This window comes from Taurulus bubalis (genome assembly GCF_910589615.1).
Source record: "Taurulus bubalis genome assembly, chromosome: 6".
In the NCBI taxonomy this organism is placed as follows: Eukaryota; Metazoa; Chordata; class Actinopteri; order Perciformes; family Cottidae; genus Taurulus; species Taurulus bubalis.
Genome location: NC_136594.1, coordinates 3,708,262 through 3,735,761, shown reverse-complemented (window position 1 = coordinate 3,735,761; position 27,500 = coordinate 3,708,262). Strand labels below are relative to the sequence as shown.

Genomic DNA, 27,500 nt, shown 5'->3' with positions numbered 1-27,500 from the left:
AATATAAATACATTTGTATTCTGTCTGTATATATACTATTGTTATTGTGCATTCTTTACTGTTTTTATTACTGTTTTACTGTTTATTTACAGTATATTACTTGTTTTTAATTTTAATTTGACTATTTTGCATGCACTTTGCCCATTTGCTGCTGTAATCCTGCAAATTCCCCCACTGCGGTACTAATAAAGGAATATCTAAAGTATTCTATTAAAATAAATATAAAGTAAAACTACAAACTATACAAAAACCACCGTCGAAATTCTGAGATAAAAAATCATAATTATGAGATAAGAAATCAGAATTATGAGATAATAAAGTCCAAATTATGAGATAAAAAGTCACAATTTCAACTTTATTATCTCATAATTATGACATTATTTTCTTTTGTTTGTGCGGAAACGGGCTTTCATAACAATCAGACTAACAATTACAAGGAAATACGTACTCCACACTCAGTACCCACCACGACCAGTGTTGCGCCTAAACTTTGATTATCTGAGTTTTATTTTGAAAGTGCACGCCGGAAGCTCGCTGCTGTGCGTAACCTGGCTTGTAGCCACGCCCACGTGACGCGGTCTCGGTGTACCGTGACAGCCGGAGAGGACCGGAGCGATGTCGAGCTTCTGACCGCGGGAGCGACGAGACCGACCGGGTTTCCACCTCCGGGATGAGGTCTGGGTGAGTAACCCGACACCGGACGTACCGTCCAGCCTCTGTTATTAATGCTGCGTTATTAACGCGTTATTACAACCTGTCTGCACAGCGAAGCTGCACGCAGCAGGTTGCAGGTTTTCACTCGATGACATGTCATGTAAAACTCATTCAGTGTGAGGAAACACACCTGGTGACATGTGTTTAATCTGCAGAAGATGCAACTGGCTGTGTTGTTTTTCCTCTGCGGTGTTTTTAAAGGCTATAATAATTAAAAAATACAATGTTTTTGGGGTGTGACTGTGGAAATAAACACCTTCAAAATAAGAGGGTTTCAGATACAAGGAGAAAAAAATACTGTATAGCATATTGTAATGTGTGTATATATATATATATATATATATATATATATATATATATATATATATATATATATATATATATAAACAAATATTGTGCTTGGATCATATGTCGGCCAGCTCAGATAAAATTAATAATTAATGCAGTTGATTTGGTTTTTAGATAATAAAATGAAATGTGATATGTGTAGGCGGCAGCACCAACATAAATAGGTGCGTTAGTGTGAGAACTAGCAGTGTAGTATTATAGTAGTCAGACTATAATAAGCTTCAGCCCGCCTCCTCTGACGGTAATCTGTAGGACGGGAGATGGGCGGGGCTTAAAGGTGGTTCGTGCGCGTCACGAGGGGCCGCAGGTGTCCTCTCAGAAACCCAATGCATTCATTACGTGGGTTTTAATGGTGTTTAGCAGCGTTAAGAGTTTATACAAAATATTATGTTTTGTTAAAAATGTAGTTACAGCTGAATTGATTGGTCGGTTAATCAATTAGAAAATTAACAATATAATAATATTATTAAGCACAAAAAAACATACATACAATGGTTCTTCTCAAATTTTAGGATTTGTTACGTTCCCTTTTAATTATTAAGAACTTTAAAGTGTATACTGTTCGTTGGAAGTGAAGGTGTCACTTTGTAATATTTTGAATTTATTTTTATTTATTGAAGTTTTTTTTGTTCATTCTTTTAAAGCACATTTATTATTATTATTTTGGAGCATTTCTCTCCAGTTGTTTTCAGATTTTTATAAACTAAACAAGCGATCAATTAATGGAGAAAATAATTTGCAGAATAATCCACAATAAAATAATCATTAGTTTATGTTTTATTATGATTGAATGCACTGATTGTATTATACTGATGACTGTCGGGGTTAATTCACCGGAGAGGAACGTCCAGCCTTTTGTCCTTCTCTTGCCTTGAGATGACAAGCATGTGTTCTCATTGTTTTCTCATTGTTTTCTGATATCTCATTGTTATCTCATTGTTTTCTCATTGCTTTCTCATATCTCATTGTTATCTCATTGTTTTCTCATTGTTTTCTCATATCTCATTGTTTTCTCATTGTTTTCTCATTGTTTTCTCATATCTCATTGTTATCTCATTGTTTTTCATTGTTTTCTCATTGTTTTCTCATATCTCATTGTTTTCTCATATCTCATTGTTTTCTCATTGTTTTCTCATATCTCATTGTTGTCTCATTGTTTTTTCATTGTTTTCTCATTGTTTTCTCATATCCCATTGTTATCTCATTGTTTTTTCATTGTTTTCTCATTTTTTTCTCATATCTCATTGTTATCTCATTGTTTTCTCATATCTCATTGTTTTCTCATTGTTATCTCATTGTTTTCTCATATCTCATTGTTATCTCATTGTTTTCTCATTGTTATCTCATTGTTTTCTCATATATCATTGTTATCTCATTGTTTTCTCATATCTCATTGTTATCTCATTGTTTTTCATTGTTTTTTCATTGTTTTCTCATATCTCATTGTTATCTCATTGTTTTCTCATATCTCATTGTTATCTCATTGTTTTCTCATTGTTTTCTCCTTATTTCCTCATATATCATTGTTTTCTCATTATTTCCTCATATCTCATTGTTTTCTCATTGTTTTCTCATTATTTCCTCATATCTCATTGTTTTCTCATTGATTTCTCATTATTTCCTCATATCTCATTGTTTTCTCATTGTTTTCCCATTATTTCCTCATATCTCATTGTTTTCTCATTGTTTTCTCGTTGTTATCTCATTATCTCATTGTTTTTTCCCATTGTTTTCTCATGTTTTCTCATTGTTTTCTCATATCTCATTGTTTTCTCATTGTTTTCTCATATTCCATTGTTTTCTCATTGTTTTCTCATTATTTCCTCATATATCATAGTTTTCTCATTATTTTCTCATTATTTCCTCATATCTCATTGTTATTTCATTGTTTTCTCGTTGTTTTGTCATTGTTTTGTCATATCTCATTGTTTTCTCATTGTTTTCTCATAGTTCTCTCATTATTTGTTATCTCATTTTTGTCTTATTTTTTCTCATATCTCATTGTTATCTCATTGTTTATCCCATTCTTTTCTCATTTGTCATTGTTTTCTCATTACTTTCTCATTATTTCCTCATTGTTTTCCCAATGTTTTCTCATTGTTTTCTCATTATTTTCTAATTTCTCATTGTTTGCTCATTGTTTTTATTTTTTCCCCTTTTTTTGCTCATTGTTTTCTCATTGTTCTCTCATTGTTCTGCTTCCCACAGCGAGGACCAGGCGGGACCAACAACAAGAACCACGGTGACCAAGAAAATCCGGACGGAGTACATGAAGAAGTTCCGGGATCCCAAATGGGAGACGTTATCCAAATGCTACGAGGACTCCCTGAAGTACCGCCTGAGCCGGCGGGCGATGGAGCACTCCCACAAGCCCTGGTTCTGGGAGGGCTGGGACGGCGGCTCCGAGTCCAGCGGCTGGTCCACGCCCAGGCTGACCCGGAACAAGATCGCCCCGCTGTCCCTCCCGCCGCCGCCGCCGCCCGCGGAGACGAACCGGAGGTCGAGTCCCAGCCCCGGGTCCAAACCGCCTCTCGAGGAACGACACAGCGGAGACGCCGTGGTAGACGCTGCGCCGACCGCGGGTGAGGAGACGGGCACCAATACTTTTAATAACTCGTCAATAACCATATCAATCATTCATTATCGAGCAAAAGATGTAAAACATTCTCTGGTTCCAGATTCTCAAATGTTGAGGCCTCTGTTGTGACCAATGATTTTTTTTTGAGCTGTTGGTCTCTGATTGTCAAATAAAATGTATGCAAAGATTAATACCCAGCATGCCCCAATCCGAGCATGTTTAGGCATGAAGGTTATAACCTTTACATTTCTTAACCGAACGACAAAGTTTTTTGACTGAAACACCTTCCTAACACCCCAAGGCTTTGTTTTATTGTGATTTTTCAATTAAGTACAATAAACATCTTATTAATTGATCATAAGAATATTTTTTAATATCTAATTTAAGCTTCATCAATCTGAGTTCAAGCATTTAGAAGCCTTTACATAGTTCGGGACCAGAAAATATTAGGAATATAATGTCTGCCACCAATGATTGTTTTCTCTATCTATCAATCTATTGATTTATGTATTCATTGTTTGGTCTGTAAAATGTTAGAAATTATTTAAATCACAAGTTCCCAGAGTCCAGAAAATGCTCCGAAGAAACCAGCAAATATTAACTTTTTCTTCTTCTATTAAAACAGTTGCTGATTAATTTTCTGTCAATCCACTAATTGATTAATTGGCTGATCTTTGCCGTTGATTCATTCAACTCATAACGTTTGACGTTTCGTAAAATAGCATCTTATTTTCCAACACTTATGATCAAAAGTCTGAAAAACCATCGGCGTTCCCGTCAGCTGCACCGGTTCTCTTCGGGAACAATTTGGGACAATCTCACAGTTCCTTTGTGCTGCGATGTGAGAGCCAGAAGATGAACTCAGGAGACGCTGATGCTAAAAATATTTGGCCTGTGTGTGTGTGTGTGTGTGTGTGTGTGTGTGTGTGTGTGTGTGTGTGTGTGTGTGTGTGTGTCCAGCAGCTACAGTAAACGGTGTGAGAGTCTCTGAGGACACGGAGACAGACGGCGGTCCAGTTGGCTCCTCCTCCTCAGGCGGCGGTCCAGTTGGCTCCTCCTCCTCAGACGGCGGTCCAGTTGGCTCCTCCTCCTCAGACGGCGAGCCGGTGAACCCGGCGCCGAAGAGACGTCCCCGGCGCCGCGACCCGCGTCCCGAGCCGGGGCGCCGGGACGCGTCCCACGACGATAAGCCCGCCGGCGCCGCGGTCCGAAAGACGGCGAGAGCCAAGAGCCAACCGCCAATCAGCACCAAGGAGAACCGCAGACCGAGCAGCCGGCTGGACTGGAGCGAGAGGAGAGAGGAGAAGATGGCCGCCAGCGTGAGTTACTCCTCTACCAGGACTGCTTCATTTATTACTGATATTATGATATTATATTATTATTATATTATATTGTTATTATTATATTGTTATTATTATTATATTATTATTATTATATTATTATTATCATGTGACGTAAAAAGCAAAGCGTTTAGAAGTGAAAGTGAAGTCTGGACTCGTTCAGGAAACCAGAGACGTGAAGACATGAATAATAAATAAATAAAACACTGGTGTGCTTTACGGAAACGTCTCTCTCTCTCTTTCTCTCTCTCCTTACCATCCCTCTCTTCCTCTCCCTCACTCCCTCTCTCTCTCCCTGTCTCTCTCCCCTCCAACCTATATCTCACTCCCTCACTCCCTATATCTCCCCCCTCTTCTCCCTCCCTCTCCCTCCCTCTCACTCCCTCACTCCCTATCTCACTCCCTCTCTCTCTCTCCCCCCCCCCCCCCTCCCCTCTTCCCTCCCTCAGAGCAGCACACCTGACGCCTGCCTCCAGACTGCTCTCCCGTGGGAGAAGCGTCTCTCTCAGGCTGAGCGTCGTCGTTCTCGCTCGGCCGACCTGGAGAAGACGCGGCGGCTGACGGTGGCCGACGACCGCTGGACCACGGAGTACATGCGCTGCTTCTCCGCCCGGCTGAGGTAGAGGCGGGGACCCAGAGACGGGGACCCAGAGGCGGGGACCCAGAGGCGGGGACCCAGAGGCGGGGACCCAGAGGCGGGGACCCAGAGACGGGGACCCAGAGACGGGGACCCAGAGGCGGGGACCCAGAGGCAGGGAAGTGACTCCACAGGAAACAAACATCTTTAGATAATAAACTATTTAGCTGCGTCAGGACCAACAGAGTCTCTCTAATAAAACACATCTTTTAAATAAGTATCTTTCATTTCAAGTTACTTTTCCTTCATAAAATAGACTTTATCGTGTTGTTTGCCGTATTAAGCAGTATTATGTTGTTCCTGTGGGGTTTTACTTTACGGATCATTTTTAAAACTATTTGTAATTTCCTCTTTTCAAATGTGTTTTTTATTTATTTTCTTGTTTTGCTCGACAGCAGCGAAACAAACTGAACAGGAATATTTATTTATTTATTAATTTACTTTCCGGTGTTTGATAAACAAACATCAGAGAAAACCAACTCTAATCAGTCGGATAAATATTTGAATGTACTTTCATTTAAAAGCATGAAAGTCTCCAAACAAACTGCTAAAATCTTTATTTGTTTATTTATTAGTTTATCTATTTGTTTATTTATTTGTTGATTTGTGTTTCATTTCCTCTCACAAAGGCAGCTCAGTGTGTTTTTAACTCAAAAGGCAGAAACGGACCAAACTGAAGTATTTTTGATATTTGTTTAGAATAAACGACAAAGTAAACAAATAAGATTTATCAAATGAAATGTATTGAGTATTTAAAAAGTATTTTCTGAGTAGAAACTATATTTTAGACCTTCGTAACGACCTCAGATTGAATTGATCTTCTTGGTTGAGATGCAGCTTCTGGTTCACGTTGATTTTAAAGAGGAAAACTCTAAACTTCTTTCTCTTAATTCACATGTAAAGAAACTTTATGCAAAAGTGAACTCTTCTTTTAAAGTTTATGAGACTTTTTGCTTCAGTATAAGTTTTAGATCATAACTTTGTGGGATTAATTTAATTGCAACACGATAATATTGTTAATTTATGTTGTTTAAAACAGTTTAGAAATCCAGCTTGAAGATCCATTTTACTGCCACAGAATTAATAGTTTTATCAATCGATCAATAATTTAAAGTTTTATTCATAAAGCAGCTTTCAAACAAATCTAGTGCATTTTAAAGTGTTTTACAAATGAAGGATGAAACAAATAAGTTAAGAAAATGAGAATCAGTAAATAAAATACAACACTGAATAAAATGATCAGAGTAAAACGGTAAATAAAAGTAAAATTAGAGCAAAATAAACTAATGAAACAAAACATGAATATTCAGGCTTATAACGTGATGTATAATGTATTTATTAATGAGTGATGTCATCGTTCAGGCCGTCACATGACGAGATTCATCAGATTTGATTTGTTTACTTTTTATTTCACAGTTAAAAAAGAATTGAGGAAAAATTATTTCATTTATATAGAAATGGAAATAACTACTGGTAATTATTAAATACAGTAAATAAATAATCAATGGTTCTTTCAGAAAAAAAGAACAGATAATAATGTTAAATTATTGAGGAATTACAGTAAAATAATGTTTTTCCAGCTGAAATCAGTTGCAGCGACTGTTTTCTGACTGTTTTCTGACTGTTTTCTGACTGTTTTCTGACTGTTTTCTGATTGTTGTCTGACTGTTTCCTGATTGTTGTCTGATTGTTGTCTGACTGTTTCCTGATTGTTGTCTGATTGTTTTCTGACTGTTTTCTGATTGTTTCTGACTGTTTTCTTACTATTTTCTGATTGTTTTCTGATTGTTTCTGACTGTTTTCTGATTGTTTTCTGACTGTTTTCTGATTGTTTCTGACTGTTTTCTTACTATTTTCTGATTGTTTTCTGACTGTTTTCTGATTGTTTCTGACTGTTTTCTTACTATTTTCTGATTGTTTTCTGATTGTTTCTGACTGTTTTCTGATTGTTTTCTGACTGTTTTCTGATTGTTTTCTGACTGTTTTCTAACTATTTTCTGATTGCTTTCTGACTGTTTTCTGATTGTTTTCTGACTGTTTCCTGATTGTTTTCTGACTGTTTTCTGATTGTTGTCTGATTGTTTTCTGACTGTTTTCTGACTGTTTCTGACTGTTTTCTGACTGTTTTCTGATTGTTCTCTGACTGTTCTCTAACTGTTTTCTGATTGTTTTCTGACTGTTTTCTGATTGTTTTCTGATTGTTCTCTGACTGTTTTCTGATTGTTTTCTGATTGTTCTCTGACTGTTTTATGATTGTTCTCTGACTGTTTTCTGACTGTTTTCTGATTGTTTTCTGACTGTTTTCTGATTGTTTTCTGACTGTTTTCTAACTGTTTTCTGATTGTTTTCTGACTGTTTCTTGACTGTTTTCTGATTGTTTTCTGACTGTTTTCTGACTGTTTTCTGACTGTTTTCTGATTGTTCTCTGACTGTTTTCTGATTGTTTTCTGACTGTTTTCTGATTGTTTTCTGATTGCTTTCTGACTGTTTTCTGATTGTTTTCTGACTGTTTTCTGATTGTTTTCTGACTGTTTTCTGATTGTTTTCTGACTGTTTCTTGACTGTTTTCTGATTGTTCTCTGACTGTTTTCTGATTGTTCTCTGACTGTTTTCTGACTGTTTTCTGATTGTTTTCTGATTGTTTTCTGACTGTTTTCTGATTGTTTTCTGACTGTTTTCTGATTGTTTTCTGATTGTTCTCTGACTGTTTCTGGACTGTTTTCTGATTGTTCTCTGATACTTTTCTGATTGTTTTCTGAAACCAACGATTGTAAATACATGATGTCATCGCCGCGTCATGTGACTCAAACTGAGGGCTAAAGTATTATTACTCTACGTGTACAGCTTGTGTACTTTTGATTAACTGAATGCGTATTTAAATTCACTGAGAATGTTTATTGACTTTCGTCACTCTGAATGTGAACTATTTATTCATCTTTTTATTTCATATTATTTTCATTCTTCATCCTATATAACTGCTTTATTTTAACACTACTTGCATCACGTTGTGTTGTTAGATCACGTTGGAAAGAAATCACACTTCCTGATACGACTTTTCTCACTTCTTCTCACTAAAACACTGAAACTATTTTTTGGGGGAAATTTGGAGAGATAGAAAATGAGAAAGTGTAAAGTTTGAAAAAGAAAAAAACACAATCACTTTGTGTCACATGATCTAAATGTAGTTTTTTTTTTTCTTCACCTGGCAATTGCATATTTTCCTTTTTAAAAATGTTCAAATTAATCAAAATATTCAAAATGGCCACAAAATATCAACCAAAGGAAGCTTCAGGTATTTCATCTTTTTCATCTGGAAGAATCCGGACATGAAGTTAAAAGTGTGAAGTTTTAAACTCACCTTTTATTTTCATGTTTGTACTTTTATTTGTTGCTCTATTGTCTTCATCGCGAACAAATCTTTGTTTCTGAGTCTGAGACTCAGTTTCTCTAAAAAGAAAATATCAGTTATTTTGACAGTTATCACCTTAATATTTAATATATAAGTTTATTAAAACCCTCTTATTCTCCGCTGCCTGACAGTTACACATGAAGCTGTATTTCACTGAGTAAAACTTTATTTACAGCTTCATTCTGCGTCTATTGAAACTTTGGCAGCTCAACTATAATTTACAACTAGTGACTAAACTAAAAGTTATTTGTGAGTTTGGAGTTAAAGTCTTCAGAGCGGCTGAAGGCGCTAAAAGACGAAAGATGATATATTTATAAAGGCAGTAATAAGATTTGAGAATTTATATATTTTAACATTTAGAGGCAACTTTGAAACCTCAATAAATAATATTAACATTTGGGAAAAATTCATCTCATACGACAGAAAGTATATATATATATAAATATATATTTATATATATATATATATATATATATATGTTTCTGTGTAACATTTTCTTATTTAAATGTGTAATGTTTCTTTGGGGAACACAGTCCTGGTGGAAATCGTCTCCCAGTAGAAAGAAGACGACATTAAACCGTCAAAGTGGTGGAAATTGTTCCGTGTTGCAGAAACTTTGTGTTTTCTTGGTTTTGGTCCCTGATGAGTCGAAACGTTTCAGACAATCACAGTAAAATATTTACTGTTAATCAGAAAATGTCATATTTAAAGTAAAAAAAGAAATAGGCACTAAAGTTTAATATATATATTATTATATGTGAGGAGTTTGTGAAATGCACTGTTGGAGAAAGTGACCTTTATTTGCGTGTTGTTTATTATTATCATACGTTTGAGTATTGAATCATATTTTATCTCCAACAATGTTTACATTTTTGGTCACTGTATTTGTATTTGAAAACATACGCAAGTATATATATATATATATATATATATATATATATATATATATATATATATATTTATATTCATCATCTTTGCTGTGAGTAAATTATATTTGAATAAATCTTATTTGAATAGTTAATATTTGTGTCTGGTATTATTTGAATATGGATTAAAATCTCTTTCATTTGCATCATTTCAGAGTCGCCCGGGTTTAAAGTCTGAAGATTGTACTTAAAGAAAAGTATTTATATCTTTAATGTGGTAAAAGTATCAGTGCTAAATTATTACGAGTAAAAGTCCTGCATAAAAAATATTAATTAAGTAAAAGTACTCATGATGCAGAATGACTCATTTCAGAATAATGTTTATAACAGGACTTTAGTTATTGATGCATTAATAAATCACTTTAAAGTTGCTGCTGGGTGTTTTCTACTATAATAAACACATTTTATTCATTCATTTATATTTTGTATTATTAATCTGCATCACCAATGACAGGAAGTGGAATAAATATCAAGTTGCATCAATTGGAACTTAATAAAATGTTTTTTTTAAAGACTTTTTTTTGTTGTGGAAAGTGAATGACGATGCATTCAGGGGTTCGCAGAGAAATCAGAGAAACGGCCGGTGGACAAAAAACACGAGTTGCGTGAGTTGAAGTCGTGTGCAGCCGACCCGTGCTTCACTTAAACCTTCAATCCACTCAGCGGCCGCTGGTCCCGGGTCAGCTAGAGAGAACGCTCGCTGGTCCCGGGTCAGCTAGAGAGAACGCTCGCTGGTCCCGGGTCAGCTAGAGAGAACGCTCGCTGGTCCCGGGTCAGCTAGAGAGAACGCTCGCTGGTCCCGGGTCAGCTAGAGAGAACGCTCGCTGGTCCCGGGTCAGTTAGAGAGAACGCTCGCTGGTCCCGGGTCAGTTAGAGAGAACGCTCGCTGGTCCCGGGTCAGTTAGAGAGAACGCTCGCTGGTCCCGGGTCAGCTAGAGAGAACGCTCGCTGGTCCCGGGTCAGCTAAAGAGAACGCTCGCTGGTCCCGGGTCAGTTAGAGAGAACGCTCGCTGGTCCCTGGTCAGTCAGAGAGAACGCTCGCTGGTCGCTCATCATAAAAAGGTTTTTTAAATTCTGCAAATGAATATTTGGTTGTTATGATCCAGACTTAAAGGGACAGTACTTCAGAAAAACATTTTTCTTCCTCCAAAGTGGTTTAGTTCAAAATTCATTGATTTTAACCATTTTGTTCAGGCAAATTCTAACAAAATGATCAATGCTGAATTTTTATTGAAATAACTTTGTGACTCCTCCGCCCGTGCTTTTTCAAATAAAGAAAATTGAAATCACTTTCCAGTAAACCAGATCGCTCCATCAGACAAAAACTAATAACATGTGCAATCACTTCGTTAGAACAATGCAAATAAAGTTCTATCTGTGCAAAAAATAATATTTGGCAAATGCCTATCGTGGCTGCAATTAACCTGTTTTGCACTAAATATAAAGATCATAACAATAACGTTCAACTTGTGTCAAACAAAACAAAATGAGGATGGGTAAAATGCAGAGAATAATTTCCCCATAAAGGATTCTAAAAAAAAAAAAAATTGAGAAGAAAATAAATCTTCCCGCGTCCCACCTGTAATACCTCTGCGCCCCACTAGAGGGGCGCGCCCCACAGTTTGAGAACACTGCATGACTTGTACATATACAGTTGTTCCTTTATTTTACACAATAGAGTAATTTAATACAATATTTTTTTCTGGGAATGTCACCAGACACCCAGTGAATAATACTGCAAATACACAGATTCTGCAGTATTAATCAGTTCATAAACTCAGGACTTTAAATTAAATCTTCAGGGTCGTCACATTAAGTGAGGATGCCACTAAATGGTTGTTTTAGTCTTTATGCAACAAACATTTAGTTTGTTTGCTTTATGCTGAACGTCTTATTTAATAGAAGCATAGGATCACATTTTTAAATAAACATTTAAAGTTGTTTGAATATTTGTGGAGAAACTCGGCCGACAGAGAAGTCGACACAAAAAGTGAAAAGTGTTCGACGAACAACTTCTTTGGCTCCAGATTGATGGTTAAATCAGTATTTAGTATCAGTATTGGGTTCACTTTCTCATTTCAGGAGATTTCCAGTGATATAAACTAACATTTAAGCGTTATGATTTTTTTTTAAAAAATAACTTTATCCGTTCAGTCGAACGCACAACTATTGATTCTGGGAAAGAAAGGAGCAAAACAAAAACAAGGAAACCGATTAAAACGTCTGTACATTTGTTTATTTACAGCGTAAAAATAGAAACAAAATGCTGTAATTTCATAACCGATTAAAAAACATTTCTCAACAACTCAAAAAACTGAGCGTCAACATCGGTACGAAGAAAACAAAGAAAAAGATTTCATAAAATATGTACAAAGTCTCAGCATAAACGAGAACACCAATCAATCATTCATATACATACATACATACATACATACATACATACATACATATATATAAGGAGGTCAGTGATCAGTGGTCACGTGATCAAGGCGGGGTCACGTGATCAGGACGGGAGTCCGGCGGCCAGGATGCTCCCCAGCAGCGTCCGGTCCTTCAGGGCGTTCTCGACGTCTTTCTCCTCGATCTTCAGAAACACCTGCAGGGAGAAACAGTTATGATTAAAGATCCTCAACGGTACGAGTCACAGGCGGGAAAATGAATTAAATAAAAAGACTCATAAGGCGTCACTGGACTCGTTTAAATGAGCGATAACAGATTTACACAGAGAGCTGCAACAAGTAGTCAATTAACCGACTGAGGAAAAGTCATTTTCAAGCAAGAATACCCCAAAAAAAATATTCAATGGTTACTTTTCACGTACTAGAATTATCTTGACTACATTATAGAACATTTAATCTGTTAATTTAGAACGTTCTCAGGACAAAACATTTTTTCTGGATGATTTATAGAAATTAAATAAAAAAAATAAAAAAGGACAAATAGCTGCCGCCTCATTTCCACCCAAAAGATAAAAAGACTCATTTGTTACAGTTAACAAATACAAAACTTTAATGACGTTCAACTAGTGCAATATAAATACTTTTTATTCCGTCTGTATATTTAATATTGCAATCTTCTTGACCGTTTATTTACAGTAAAACTTTACTGTAATCCTGCAGGACTACTAAAGGATTCTTTTATGACATCATCACCTTGGTGAGCCGAGCCTCTTTGGCTTTCTTCAGGGAGAAGATTCCTCGGCTCTCCAGCAGACTGCAGAGAGACAGACACTCTCCCTGAGCGACGGCCGACACCTGCCGCCGGGCGCACAGGCGGCAGTACGCCTCGTGGAGCTGAAACCACAACAACACTCACTTTATTCCACCGGCAACAGACAGTGACACCTGGTGGACGGTTTAAATACTGCAGCGGAGGAACGAGCCGGTTTGATTATCGTTTATCTTTCTGCGTCTCTCTCCTGTAGTTTTAATGCAACATAAGACATAACTTTATTTAACCGGCAATAGAACGCACTTCAGTGACACCTGGTGGACATTTTAAATACTGCAGGAACAAGAATTAGCCGGATTAATTAATTAATTAATTAATTAATTAATATATATATATATATATATATATATATATATATATATATATATATATATATATATATATATATTTATATATTTATATATTTATTTATTTATATATATATATATAATGAGGGACATTTGTTGTGCAGCAGCTGCCATATAAAAGAAAGACAGGTGTAAATTAAATATATAAATCCTCAATAAATATAAACAAACGTACACAGTTACTGTAAAAGGTTAAGGTTTGGCGTCTAATAGTTTTAGTTCCTTCACGTTGTCACAAATAAAAACTTTAAATCTACTTTGCATACAGATGTAATCCTTATTTATTAATGTCTTATTCATGCATTTATAATAAGGTTACACTGAAAGCCCAGTGAGGTGGTTCAGCTTTACAGCAACTTCCTTATTCTAAACACTGAAATCGTTTACATTTAAAACACTGAACATGAACTGAAAGTCAAAGGATGAGATAATAATGATAATGAATAATGATGATAATAATAATAATAATAATAATAATAAGTTACACATGCACCTTTAGTTTCCTCTCCCTCCCCGTGACTCACCTTCCCGATGACGACCTCTCTGCTCTTGCCGCTGCGCGTGAGCAGCAGCAGGCAGCAGACCAGCAGCTTCTGCTGCAGAGGGAAACTCTCCCCGTCGGCGGCGGCGCCCGGAGACGCCATGCGGTCGCCGTAGATCTCCGACAGAACCCGAGCGACCTGCGGGAGGCTGACGACCCGCGGCGCTGCGCCGGACCGGAGGACGGGAAGTTAGAATCAAGCAGGCAAACAAACGCTCGCAGGATTCGGTCGGGATTCAGAAAACTCACCTTTGGGTTCGGCGTTTGGATCCGACGCGTTCTTCCTCTCGTCCGACTCCACGACCTCCACCGCCCGCCTGGGAAGGAAATAAAATCAATCAAAGGTCGAATGAAACTCTTAACTTCATGAAGTTGAGATGAAGTCCAAAAAATAAAAGAAAAAACTACTCTTAAGACAGAGTTCATACACATTCTGACCAATGGGTTTCCATGACCTTTAACCCAATTTCCATGACTTAAAACCAAATTTCCACTACAATCATTTAGTGAAATCTGGGTGTAAACAGTAAAAAGTGAGTAAATGTAGTATTTAAACTAACAATGAGAACACAAAGCATACAGTAAACCTTAAATGACACAAATGAATGAGACAATAGTTTGATTAAAAGAATAAACATTTATATAGATGCCTGTATGTATGCCTGCTTATATTTTGAGCGTCTTTCTTTTAAAAGCATATTCATTATTTCAAACTCAGCGTAAATGAACGTCATGAACACATGAATATAACACATTTACATGACTTTTACTAAACTTTTGGGATTTTTTTTTAAATATTTTTTTTAATCAAGGATTTTTCCAGGCCTGGAAATTACCATTTAAAAACTCCATGACTTGTCCAGGTTTTCCATGACCGTAAGAACCCTGACATTAATAATAATAATAATAATAATAATAAATCAGTACCTGCAGATGTCCAGAGCTTTCCTGGCGTCTCCCGACACCGCCGACACTTTTCTGGCACAGAACTGAACGGCGGAGGCGTCCAGGATCCCGTCGGCCGACGCCTGAGAGGAGAGAACACACAGGAATGAATACAAACGTTTAGAAGTCAAGACAATCTCTCACACACACACACACACACACACACACACACTACCTGAGAGAGCCGGTCCTGCACGATGGCCGTGAGCTCCTGCCGGCTGTAGGGAGGGAAGTGCAGCAGCAGGGGGCGACAGAGAGGCCGCGCCTGCAGGCGGGGCAGGATGCGGTCCGTCAGGTCCAGAGCGTTGGCGATGCCTGAGAACAACAACAACAACCATCTTCACTCAGGCGCTTTAAAAGACGGAGTTACACTGAACGCCTCTCCATAAAGATTATAACAAAACCAACAACGCTCACATATAATATAAACACATTAAATGTCTTTTATAGTCGATATTGTGAGCAGGGCTGACATCAATCAAAATATATATATATATATATATATATATATATATATATATATATATATATATATATATATATATATATATATATATATATATATATATATATATATATATATATATATATATATATATATATATATATATATATATATATATATATATATATAAAAAATAAAAAAATATATAAAAAATATAAAATATAAATATAAAAAAATATATAAAAAGAAGATTTTTCTGAGCAACAAATTATAATGATGTACTTTATTAGATAAAAAAGAGAAGACATTAAGTAGAATGTGACTGATATAACAAATTAAATCATTCCTACAATTTTTTAAACACAAATGTAATTTTTCGTAAATTTTCTTTATTTGTCTAATTTAGTTTTGAGGGAAAAAAGTATTTGGATATAAAAGTCAAAAGGAAACAGAATTTTTTAAAATATTGTCTTGTATTTTATGTATTTTTTTGATTTCACTTGTTCTGTTTAACAGGAAAAAAGTGTTTTAATTTGTTTTTAACCGCCCAGACGTGTTGTTGTCGTCATTGTTATTGTTGTTGTTGTTGTTGTTGTTGTTGTCGTCGTCTTACCGACGAGACAGAGGCGAGACTCCTGCAGGTGCGGCCACTCAAAGACGGTGTACAGGACGTCCTGCGCTTTGCTGTCCAGCTGGTCCATCTCGTCCAGAACCAGAAGCCTGAGGACGAACAACGAATATCAATCAATTAACGTTTATTAATGTCTTCTAATAAGAAATAACTTCAATAGTACAGAACCGACGCAGATCGTCTGAAGTCTAAACCAGCAGTTAATTAATTATCATCTGCTTCGTTATATTTTAGAGAAAAATTAAATTGATTTATTGTAAATCCGGTTACACAAGTACAGTCACTGGGAGGCTAAAATAAATATAAGACCTCAAATATAACGCAATAAAAAAAATAATACAGAAAACACTTAAAATATCAGTCTAAGAAAGAAAAAGAAAAAAAAAAATACAAAAACACGAGGTTGAATATAACAAGTGAGGTTTTAAAAACTACTACATTATTAGGCGTAAACCAGTGAACCTGCAGGAGGCTGAAGGTTCCTCTGCGTCACACATTGGTTCTGTGGTTCTGTACTCACACAGCGGGCCCCGGGGCCGTCAGGAACCTCTGCAGGCCGCTCGGCCCGCCGGGCGCCTTCAGCTTGTCGGCCAGCAGCGGGAAAACGGCGTGAGAGTTACGGAGACTCATGCAGTTCACCAGCACGGTCTGGACGGGCGCCAGCTGGGCCTGAGGGACGGAGACACCGTTAATAAACATACATACCACTTAAATACACACACATAACGGTTTTTAATCAAACATCTCCAGAAAACTAAACCCGAAACAAACACAACATGTAATTATGATCAATTCATTGATCCTATAAAATCAATTGTTCTTTTAAATCAGAGATGAAACCGTGTTTGTTTTTATTTTACTCATCCACCCCTTAAAACAACCTTGATTTTCCTATTTTAATAATTCTTTCTTTGCGCATTTAGATATTTTTAGGACTCCAAATGTGTTTTCCTTCCATTCTCCCGTATAATAAATGATCATTCCCAGTGTTGGAAGAAGTATTACTGCAGTAAAAGTGGTAATAATTCAGCTTAAAAATACTCTATAACAAATGAGTACTGCATTAAAATAAAATGACATGTATAAGCATCAAAATATACATAAAGTACCAAAAGTTTAAAAAATATGCACAACGGCCCATTTTATAATCATATAATAAATTGTAATTATTTATATACGGCTGTATCTGAATCTATAATTCTATACAATTTATTAGTGGATTATTATTTAGTGCTAATCTGAATCTACAAAGTAATAAATGTTATGGTGTAAGAAGTATGAAGTCGTATAAATTGGAAAAACTCAAAGTAAACAATTGTACAGTATTATATTGAAGTACTTCATTACTTCATATCTTCCTGCAGTGACTCAAAGTCTCCAGTAGGCGTCACTGCAGCCTTCAACATCGACTTTCACGTCACTGAACTACTTGCAGCTCTTCCTCCTCCAGGACAATACCACCACTACAAGTACCACAACAAGTACCACAACAAGTCCCACTACAAGTCCCACTACAAGTACCACTACAAGTACCACTACAAGTACCACTACAAGTACCACTACAAGTACCACTACAAGTACCACTACAAGTACCACTACAAGTACCACTACAAGTACCACTACAAGTCCCACTACAAGTACCACTACAAGTCCCACTACAAGTACCACTACAAGTCCCACTGAAGTACCTTCATCTCCTGCAGCACACAGTTGAGGCAGGCCGTCTTGCCGGTCCCCGGCGCCCCGGAGATGTAGAGGCTGCCGGGCCGCCGCCGCAGGGCCTTCTCCTCCAGGAAGGACCGGATGGCGCCCCGCTCGGCGTCCCGGGACAGCAGCCGCTCGGGGACGGCGGTGTGGAGCGCCTGCTTCACGCTCAGGAACCTGGAGCCTGCAGGAGAGCGGAGGGTCACGGTTAAGGAAGGATTCCCTTCTGAGAGACGGAGTCAGCCAGAAGGGTTTAGGATGTATCTGGACTAGAAAACGTGAAAATGTTCTTCACAGAACCGGAGGCGACGTCTTCAGGAGTCTTTTCTTCAAACACTAAATAAATCAGTTCGCAATGAAACAGAGCAGCTGACTCCTCCCACCGGAGACGTTTAAGGTTAAAAAGCATTCCAACAAATACACATAAATATCGCTTAACGGCTATTTAAGGGCATTATCTGCCGATTAAAACGGGTGAGATTTGTTATTAATATTGTGAAGTCTGGGAAAAAACTGTTGCATAAACTCTGAAATGAATTTAACAAGATATATAATTAAAAAAGGACACATTTTCTTTTATGGATTTGAGCTGCAGCTGAATTTAAAACAAAAAAAAAGGCAAAAATGTGAATATTCGCTGGATTTGAAAATGGGTGAAAATAAATAGTAAATATAAGACATCAAGTATAATGCAATAAATATTATAAAAAAATATACAAAACACTTCAAATATCAGTCTAAGACAAATGTAAAAACTTTCTATGATATTACACTGAAAATATTTTGATTTTATTGGGTCAAAAACGATTAATAGAGAAAATAACTTCTGGATTATTAATAGTGAAATAATACTATACTTTGATATTTTAAATAAATAAACACTTCCGTCTCTTACTTTCTCCGAAGAGCCGGACGACCGGCGGCTTCCTGTCCGTGTTTTGGCGCGCCGGGCTCCCAGATGGCGTTTCCTGTCGCCTTGGCGACGCTCCGGCGGCGGGAGAGAGCGGTTTCCGCGGCGACGAGGACGGGATGAGCCGCCGGCGAGCCGAGACCGGCGAGTTCTCGTCGAAGCCCGGCTTCCGGGGCGACGCTAGGGTCGGCCGGCTCTGCTTCGGGGGCGAGCCCAGGGGGGCGTCGCCACGGTTACAGCCATTTTCATCACCTGGAGGGATTAAAAATAATAATAAATACAAAAGGTTGACTTTGAATTATAATCAAAGTTTATTCAAAAAGAAACCCAAGAACATGCATACACATAAATCTGCCCTCATCAATACTTAATGCTTTTTTTAATTATTATAATAAACACACACATTTACAAAGAATTATAAAAACTTAAAAAAGATAATATCGGAAAAAAACCAGAACGTTTGTAGCCAATTAAAAAAAAAAAAAAAGATGGATACATTGTTTGTGCTTTTATATAAAGTTTGTGAAATCATCAATTTGTTTTATATTAAGTAAGTTTTCCATTCTGACAACTTGGAATAATTAAATCTGCGTTCAGAATGGGAACAAAGTCTTTTCAGAGCTCAACTTCTGAATTAAAGCTAAAGTTTAGCATTTTGGGACAAAAAACAACAAACTGTTACTTTTGGTGACAAAGATGTTTGGTTCGCTCATGAAAAAAAACACAAAAGTGTCTCAAGAATACTTAACAGCCTGAGTTCAGGTTATTCTTTGTATATTGTGGATGAAGTTAACGCCCGTGACCTCACGTTGACCTTTGTAACTCGTCTAGACGTTTAAATGAGGTCATCACTCGCCTGACATGAGGAGCCGCTCACCTGTGCGTTTCCGGGGGCTGAGTGGAAGTCGAGGCTGGAGGGCGGGCGGCGGCCGCTGAGCCGCGGGGCGTCCGGGCGAGAGGGGAGACGGGCGGCGGGGCGCCGCTTTGGGGGAGAGCAGTCCGAGCGGCAGGGGGCGGGGTTTGGTCGGCGACGGAGCCGGAGACGTTTCCGGCTGCGGCGCCTTGGGCCGCGAGGAAACTCTGCAGGATTTGCGGCGCGGGAAGGCGAGCGTGGGCTGAGCCCGGTCGCTAGAGCGCGTGCTGGGCATGTTGTGTTCAAGCTGAAACATACAAGGTGGATTCATAAGTACAGTGTGTGTGTGTGTGTGTGTGTGGCTCAGGGTTTCACAGACCTCGCACGCACTGTTAAACTGCTTAAAGATAGTCAGAGTCGGCCTATGATGGAGGGATTGACTCTACACGGCTCTCAACATGGCGACGGCTGAGCTAGAAGCTAACGGTATGTGTATGTGTGTAATATCCGGATATTTAGTCATGTTTACCCATGTTTTAACTATGTAATTGAAATATTTAGTCTTTTATGCCGTCTTTTACTGACGTTTTCTATTTGAGTACAAGTATAAATGTACCTCAGATTTTAAATGCCTAAATACTTCTTTACTTTAACGACCACACTAAGTTTTCCTTTAACTTTTTGAAAGACTCAAACTAAAAAAGTATTCAGGTGCTGACATTACACTTTTACATATCATTATACAACGGGAGCTGTTGTCTTATGCAGAAGTGGCGAAAGTACTACAAAAATACAACAAAACAGAACTTAAGTTAAAGTACAACAAGTATACGCATTAGTAAATGCACCTATTGAAGTACCAAAAGTAAGTACACATTACAGAATGAGTATTATTATTTGATTACAGTGTTAATCCCTTTAACGCTGCCGCTGGTAAAGATGGAGCTCATTTTAATTACTTTATACACTTCTGGGTAGTTTATTGTATATTAATACATCATAATGTATATGTTGCATCAATGATCTGCAAAGTAACTAAAGGGTATCAAGTAAATAGAGTACACTACAACATCAAATATAAACACTAAAGTAAAGTACACGTACTTAAGTACATTACTTAGGAAATGGACGTTTTGTAATTGAAAGATTGCAATAAAGTTTCAGTAATTTGAATGTAGTTCCTTCATGCTAAACATCACATTACACTTACACATTTTATAACATGGGAACCAATACTATAAATGTGACTTGTGTGAAGCTGGTAAACACTAAAAGAAGAGTTTTATTGACATTAAATCGCCGCAGAACAAACAATGCATCGTGTTTGTTAAATGGCGCCAAGCTAGCAGAGACCCAGCGGTGACGTTTACATGGAATATGTCCACATTAACACAATAACATGGATATAGTTTCATCGGAAACATGGCACGTTTTTATCGGAATGTTTCCGAAGTTAAACACATAACTTGAAATGAAGCAATTGTTGTATTTTAGGCGCTAAACTCGCAAACCGACTCTGAATAGTTGTCGAAGAAGAACTCTCTTCCGGCTACGACGCACAAACAACGTTCAACGTTTCGCGGCGTGAGTTAAAGTGTTCGTGAGAGATTTACCTTTAAAAACAAGTCGTGAGAAGTCTTCTCGGCTGATATAAGCGTTTCCTTCGGTCTTGAAGTTCTCCCCGCGTCTCTGTCGTCTCTCTTCTTCCTCTCTCTGAGCTCAAACTAGCGCCAACTCCACTCCTGAGATCAGCTGTGCGCGCTGCGCTCTGATTGGTCGGCAAGAGGTCACGGAGACGGCTCCTGCGCTGCTGATTGGTTCTGCGTTCTACGGAGGGGAAGTTACGTCACGTGTTTAAGCAGCCGGGGCAGGACGTGTGGCGGGAGTTTCAATAGAACACTTACTACTGTTTTGGCGGAATATATATTTTCCCGGGAACTTCAGTTGTTGTTTTGTTACGTCCGTCTGTGACGTGGAGACTTTTAGGAACCAAATTTCCTTTTATTTACATTAAATAAACTCAAGGGCTGACTTAAAAGTCAAAAAGTATTTAGATCCTTTCCTTTAAGTAAAGTACTAATACCACACTGTGAAATACTCCAATACAAGTACAAGTCCTACATTGAAAGCCTTATGTAAAAAAAAGTGTATAAAATAAGCCAGTTATATTAATAGTACAAGTACTCATTGTACTGTAAAATGTCAGTATGTTACTTTTAAATATTATATTTTTGTAGGGTGGAAATCTATCTTCGGCTCAACAAACATTGCAAAATACAAACATAAGAAAGCAGACAGGAAGTTAGTGAAAAAACAAAAAAACATTACCTGATCATGTTATACAATATAATAATTAATGTCAGTGTTTGTGGTTTAGATCTACTCCGTTAGCGCTGAAGAGATTAACGATGATGGGAGTTTACCAGGATACTCTTCGAGATATGTATATATATATATATATATATATATATATATATATATATATATATATATATACACACACACATACACACACACACGTTTTCTGTAGGCAGCCAACGTTAATGTGTGTGTTGCATTTGAGCTCCTTCATATCCTGTTAGAAAGTTTATTCTACATCAATACATAATTTCCAGCTGATCCAAGAGGCTTTATGGTGAGTGTAATTATCTGAATCGTTTTCTCAAAACAAAAAGGAACGTTTCATATTTCATCACAAACATTCAACATTAACACGTCTGGCGATACTGGACCGGAAGGAAGAAAGTAACAACAGACAAATGAAGCAGAGTAGAAGTATAAAGTTTAATAAAATAGAAATACAATCTCAATACAGTTCTTCAGTAAAAGCACATGGTTACTTTCTATAAAGGCACTTTAGTGACCTCAGAAAAACAATCCAGCAGGAGTCCAACTTTTCATTTTACAAAAAAAATCTGCATTAAAAAATACCAAAAGACACACAGTTGTAAAGTGTGGTTGACTGAGTTTCCAAGTCATTGCTATACATTTCCGGGTCACACAAAACAAGTTCTGCACGTTTAATTTGGAGCTGTTGAGTTGTGAAGTTTCCCAGTAAACACAGCTCAGCATCCAACGGAAAGGCGTGATCTTAGTGAAGGCATTACAAAAGTCAAACCAAAAGGACCTCACCTTTGTGCAAAGCCAGGTACAGTGTAGGAAGGATGCATGTAGCTTCTGCGGGGTGAGGTGCAGTTGATGAACAGAATGATAATGCACAAGTCTGTACCGGGCATTAACCGTCGCTGACAAACGGTTCTGGCACAAATCTGACCCGAGTTGTTCATCAGTTGTTATATTCAAGTCTGATTCCCATCTCATCCTGGATCTGTGTAATCCTGGTTTTGGGTCATTTTAGAAATAAATGTGCATATATTTCCCTCATGAAGCAATTTTTCCACATTAGTTAACACAGGTAGAGTCATTTCAGGGCTCAGGTTCGTCCTCAAAAAAAGATCTCAACTGGAGGAACAAAAGAAAGTTCTACTAACTAACTAACCTACCTATATCTATTTATATGTATATATAACAAATTTCCCCTTGAGGATGAATACAGTATATATATATTCTCTTCTTATATATTCAGTTCTTTAAAAGACATGGGAAGTCCTTTATTAAAGCAATCTTCCAGATGCTGGATCCCCGGCCATGCCAAGTCTCCAGAATCGTATTATTTAGAGTACAAGTTCATTTAGTCTGATGCAGCGTTCACACCAAAAGCGTTGTGAATTTGTCGCGCTAGTAGATTGGATGCAACGTCAATGCACAGACACGAATGGATGCAAATGTGAATTTCTTTCAGAGGGGATGTTGTTTGTGTTAAAGTGAAGCGTGCAAAAAGGAGAGCTTTAGCTTTACCTAATAAACTGGAGTTTAAGTGTTTATTAATGTATTGGTCAAAAACTATAGTTGTGCAATATAAAAGTGCAGAATAAGTTTACAGGAACAATATATGTTAAAACATAAAAAGTGCTTATAAAATCAAAACTGTCTTCATAGAAGAAGTTATAATTATTGACAAATACTTATAATTAATAAACACTTAGTCAGAGGTCTGCAGCAAATTTGTGTGGATGTTGCAATATTTCACCAAAATAATCTCTAGTTGTATTCATTCTTCATATCACACAAGTTGCATATTTGGGACCTCTTTTAATTTATATATATATATATATATATATATATATATATAGCCAGTTTTCATTGTGGAAGGGTGAAGAAAAGGCTAAGGAAGAACCCAATAAATGATGTGGCACGGATAGTGAAGTATTTTCCACTTTCGTTAACGTTGCATGATTGTGCATCCGGAGGTCCTGATTCCCCGCTAGCTCTTCAAGTTCAAAGGATTTTGTTGATCAGCTCATAACATTTGTGTAAAGTCTTTTTCCAATGGCGTGTGTCTGGATTAAATGGTAAAATAACTTTGGTAGACGCTGATGTAATGAGTGGCAGTCAGGTCACCGACCATCACTTCCCCTCAGAGACGTTTAGCAAACGGCCTGCAGCTCCGTCCCCGTCTGCTCCGTCCTGCGAGCGGCTCGTCTCCTGTTAAAAAAGAACTTGTTTACTTCAAACACATGTCTTACATCTCAGCATTAACGTGGACTAAAACTTGAAGTGTTGTTTCATAACCACAAATTCACCCAACAAGCAGAGCCAGGATCAAAGCCGGTGTGGTTCAAATGTGAAAAGACTGAGACATCAACTCACCGAAGAACGCAGAGACAAAACTACAGTGTTTGCAGGCACAAAGCAACACACATTAAACATATAATAGAGTAAAATATAGCAGAACCAACAGTGTAACGGGTTACTGGGTTCACTGGTAACCTTGTTTGATTGAAGTTACTACAAATAATTTTAGTTTCCCTGCAGACGAACGTGGTGGTGCCTCCGTTCACCAGAGTCCCTTTAGAAAACCTCTACTTTTACTGGAGCAAGGGCTGACAGTCCGGCACGCTCAGTCCTGGTTCTCCCGTTAGAAGTTCCTCACAGTAACTTTAAAACACCCATCAAGACTTTAAAAGACTGGTTGGTTTTTGTGACTTACGAGTCGCCCTCTTCTCCATGCAACCAGAACAACAACGAGAAAAAGGAAGACAACGGTGGAGACGATAGTAGCACGGCCGACCTCCCTGTTTGCACCACCTGAAAGAATATCAGAGGAGATGTTGAAGGGCAGGTTCAAGGCGACGCAGCGTCACATAACAGGTGTTCTTGTACTCTGAGGGACTGGAGGACAAAGTGTAAACGCTCAAAGACATTTACCACGATCGTCTGACTCGGTCACTTCTTCCACTGCAGGTCCAGTTGTGCGGGAAACATTCACCTTTGTCTCCTTTTTTTCTGTTTCAAAACACAAACGCAGTTATTCATTATTTGCAGGTTCATCATATTAATCCTCAACTGACCGATAAAGTATTTAGCTGCTTACCAACGATGAGATGGAGAGCACACCCGACTTTCAGTCTTGGGACAAAGCATTCGTACGTTCCGTTGTCGGACAGACTGACTGAGGAGATCGTAAGGTTCATGACTCCACTGGGCAGAGCTTCATGAAGGAGGCTGGTCCGGCCTCTGTATTGATCCATCTGTGGATCAAGATAGTCCCGTCCATCTCGATAGGCGTGGACGACCTCCTGCTTGTTGTCATCCCTCTTGAAATCCATCGTGTAAGCAGACAAGTCGACCGGTGGATCCAGACGGCCCTGAAGAACAGCATCCTCCCCTTCCAGGACCTCGATTGGCTGCGTCTGGCAAACGGCACGAGGCCCTCCTGAGAGACAAACGTTACATTTAGACGGGTAGGAGGACTCGTTCACATGCATTTGCATTGCACAGTTTTATCCACATTCAGACACAAACCCATCAGCCCTCTTTAATAAACTGGATAACCACAAGTGGGTTTAAGTAAAACATTCATGAATACAGCTGCTCCAAAGCTGGTTTTACTCCTGTGAAGTCAGATTGTGTCCGAGACTATCGAAATAGTTAACTTTTAAATCAACATTTTTACCGTTGGAACCGGGAACACGGCCGCGGAGCGAGCAAGCCGGCTATGGAACCGGGAACACGGCTGCGGAGCGAGCTAGCCGGCTATGGAACCGGGAACACGGCTGCGGAGCGAGCTAGCCGGCTATGGGACCGGGGGCACGGCCGCGGAGCGAGCTAGCCGGCTATGGGACCGGGGGCACGGCCGCGAAAGTAGCCGGCTATGGAAACGGGGACACGGCCGCGAAAGTAGCCGGCTATGGCGTCGGGGAACCGGGGACAATGCAGCGGCTATGGAGCCGGAGCTAGCTAGCTAGCTATAGCGCCGGTGAACCGGCCGCAGAGCTAGCCGGCTATGGCGCCGGGGAACCTGGGACAATGTCGCGGAGCGAGCGGCTATGGAGCCGGAGTTATAGCTAGCTAGCTATAGCGCCGGGGAGCTGGCCGCAGAGCTAGCCGGCTATGGAACCGGGGACCTGGAACCAGGGACACGGCCGCGGAACGAGTCAGTCGGCTATGGGACCGGGGACACGGCCGAGGAGCTAGCCGGCTATGGCGCCGGGGACACGGCGGCGGAGCTAGCCGGCTATGGGACCGGGGTCAATGCCGCAGAGCTAGCCGGCTATGGAACCGGGAACCAGGGACACGGCCGCGGATCTAGCCGGCTATTGCGCTGGGGAACCGGGAACAATCCCGCGGAGCGAGCCGGCTATGGAACCCGGGACACGGTCGCGAAACTAGCCGCCAATGAAACCGAGGAACCGGAGACACGGTCGCGAAACTAGCCGCCAATGAAACCGGGGACACGGCCGCAGAGCTGGCAGGCTATGGAGCCGGGGAACCTGTCCCCGAAATCCCCTCTCTTTCTCGCTCTCTAGTAATATAAACTTACCAGTGACCGTTTCTGCAAACAGAAAGATACTAGGGAGAGTTAAAAATATGAGCTCCATCACGACCTCAATAAAGAAAAAATGTCAGCGGCAGCGAGTCGTGACGTAGGGTGGCCAGTTGTCCAGACCCCGCCCAGCAGAATCTTCAAGCGGAGTTCTTCAGTCTTCAGTCTTCAGTCGCAGTTTGAGCAAAGCCCAGAGAGCACAGCGAGGTCCATGACCACCTCAACGCGGTTATAAGAGAATAAACTACTAACGTGTCGCCTGAAAACTCACTCAACAACAGTAGTATTTAGAACATTTCAACTTACAGTTAAGCGAGTTTTCTCCTCCGCCATTGCTCCCTGTGGCTACTGAGAAAGTAGCCGGCTATGGGACCGGGGACACGGCCGCGGAGCGAGGACACGGCCGAGGAGCTAGCTGGCTATGGCGTCGGTGAACCGGGGACAATGCCGCAGAGCTAGCCGGCTATGGAACCGGGGACACGGCCGCGAAAGTAGCCGGCTATGGAAACGGGGACACGGCCGCGAAAGTAGCCGGCTATGGAAACGGGGACACGGCCGCGAAAGTAGCCGGCTATGGCGTCGGGGATCCGGGGACAATGCAGCGGCTATGGAGCCGGAGCTAGCTAGCTATAGCGCCGGTGAACCGGCCGCAGAGCTAGCCGGCTATGACGCCGGGGAACCTGGGACAATGCCGCGGAGCGAGCGGCTATGGAGCCGGCGTTATAGCTAGCTAGCTATGTCGCCGGGGAACTGGCCGTAGAGATAGCCGGCTATGGCGCCGGGGAACCGGCGGGGGAGCTAGCTATAGCGCCGGGGAGCTGACCGCAGAGCTAGCCGGCTATGGAACCGGGGACACGGCCGCGGAACGAGTCAGTCGGCTATGGGACCGGGGACACGGCCGAGGAGCTAGCCGGCTATGGCGCCGGGGAACCGGGGACAATGCCGCGGAGCGAGCGGCTATGAGGCTGGGGACACGGCGGCGGAGCTAGCCGACTATGGAACCGGGGTCAAGGCCGCGAAAGTAGCCGGCTATGCAACCGGGGAACCGGGGACAC

At 39.7% G+C, this 27,500-nt stretch overlaps 3 protein-coding genes across 3 annotated transcripts in view; 1 reads left to right on the top strand and 2 right to left on the bottom strand.

Annotated features, from left to right (window-relative positions):
* Positions 1-670: 670 nt before the first annotated feature.
* On the top strand, positions 671-5,618 carry ccsapa (centriole, cilia and spindle-associated protein a; the record flags this gene model as incomplete). Its single annotated transcript, XM_079219918.1, has 4 exons — positions 671-681; positions 3,271-3,644; positions 4,676-4,959; positions 5,430-5,618. 4 exons carry the CDS (start codon positions 671-673, stop codon positions 5,601-5,603), a joined length of 843 nt encoding a protein of 280 aa, XP_079076044.1. The 3' UTR covers positions 5,604-5,618.
* Positions 5,619-12,333: 6,715 nt separating this feature from the next.
* cdc6 (cell division cycle 6 homolog) lies at positions 12,334-19,854 on the bottom strand (the record flags this gene model as incomplete). Its single annotated transcript, XM_079219394.1, has 11 exons — positions 12,334-12,548; positions 13,105-13,245; positions 14,055-14,236; positions 14,321-14,388; positions 14,999-15,099; positions 15,192-15,331; positions 16,075-16,181; positions 16,613-16,761; positions 17,781-17,980; positions 18,692-18,958; positions 19,584-19,854. The coding sequence occupies 11 exons, from the start codon at positions 19,852-19,854 to the stop codon at positions 12,456-12,458; spliced, it is 1,719 nt and encodes a 572-aa protein (XP_079075520.1). The 3' UTR covers positions 12,334-12,455.
* Positions 19,855-23,757: 3,903 nt separating this feature from the next.
* Positions 23,758-27,500, bottom strand: part of LOC306738533 (butyrophilin subfamily 3 member A2-like) — a 5,884-nt gene continuing 2,141 nt past the window's right edge. The window contains exons 2-5 of the mRNA XM_079220399.1: positions 24,994-25,335; positions 24,828-24,905; positions 24,610-24,707; positions 23,758-24,104 (exon numbers count right to left, since the gene is read on the bottom strand). Coding sequence (XP_079076525.1) covers positions 24,027-24,104; positions 24,610-24,707; positions 24,828-24,905; positions 24,994-25,228 — 489 coding nt within the window. The 5' untranslated portion in view covers positions 25,229-25,335 and the 3' untranslated portion in view covers positions 23,758-24,026. The remainder of the gene's footprint in view (positions 24,105-24,609; positions 24,708-24,827; positions 24,906-24,993; positions 25,336-27,500) is intronic.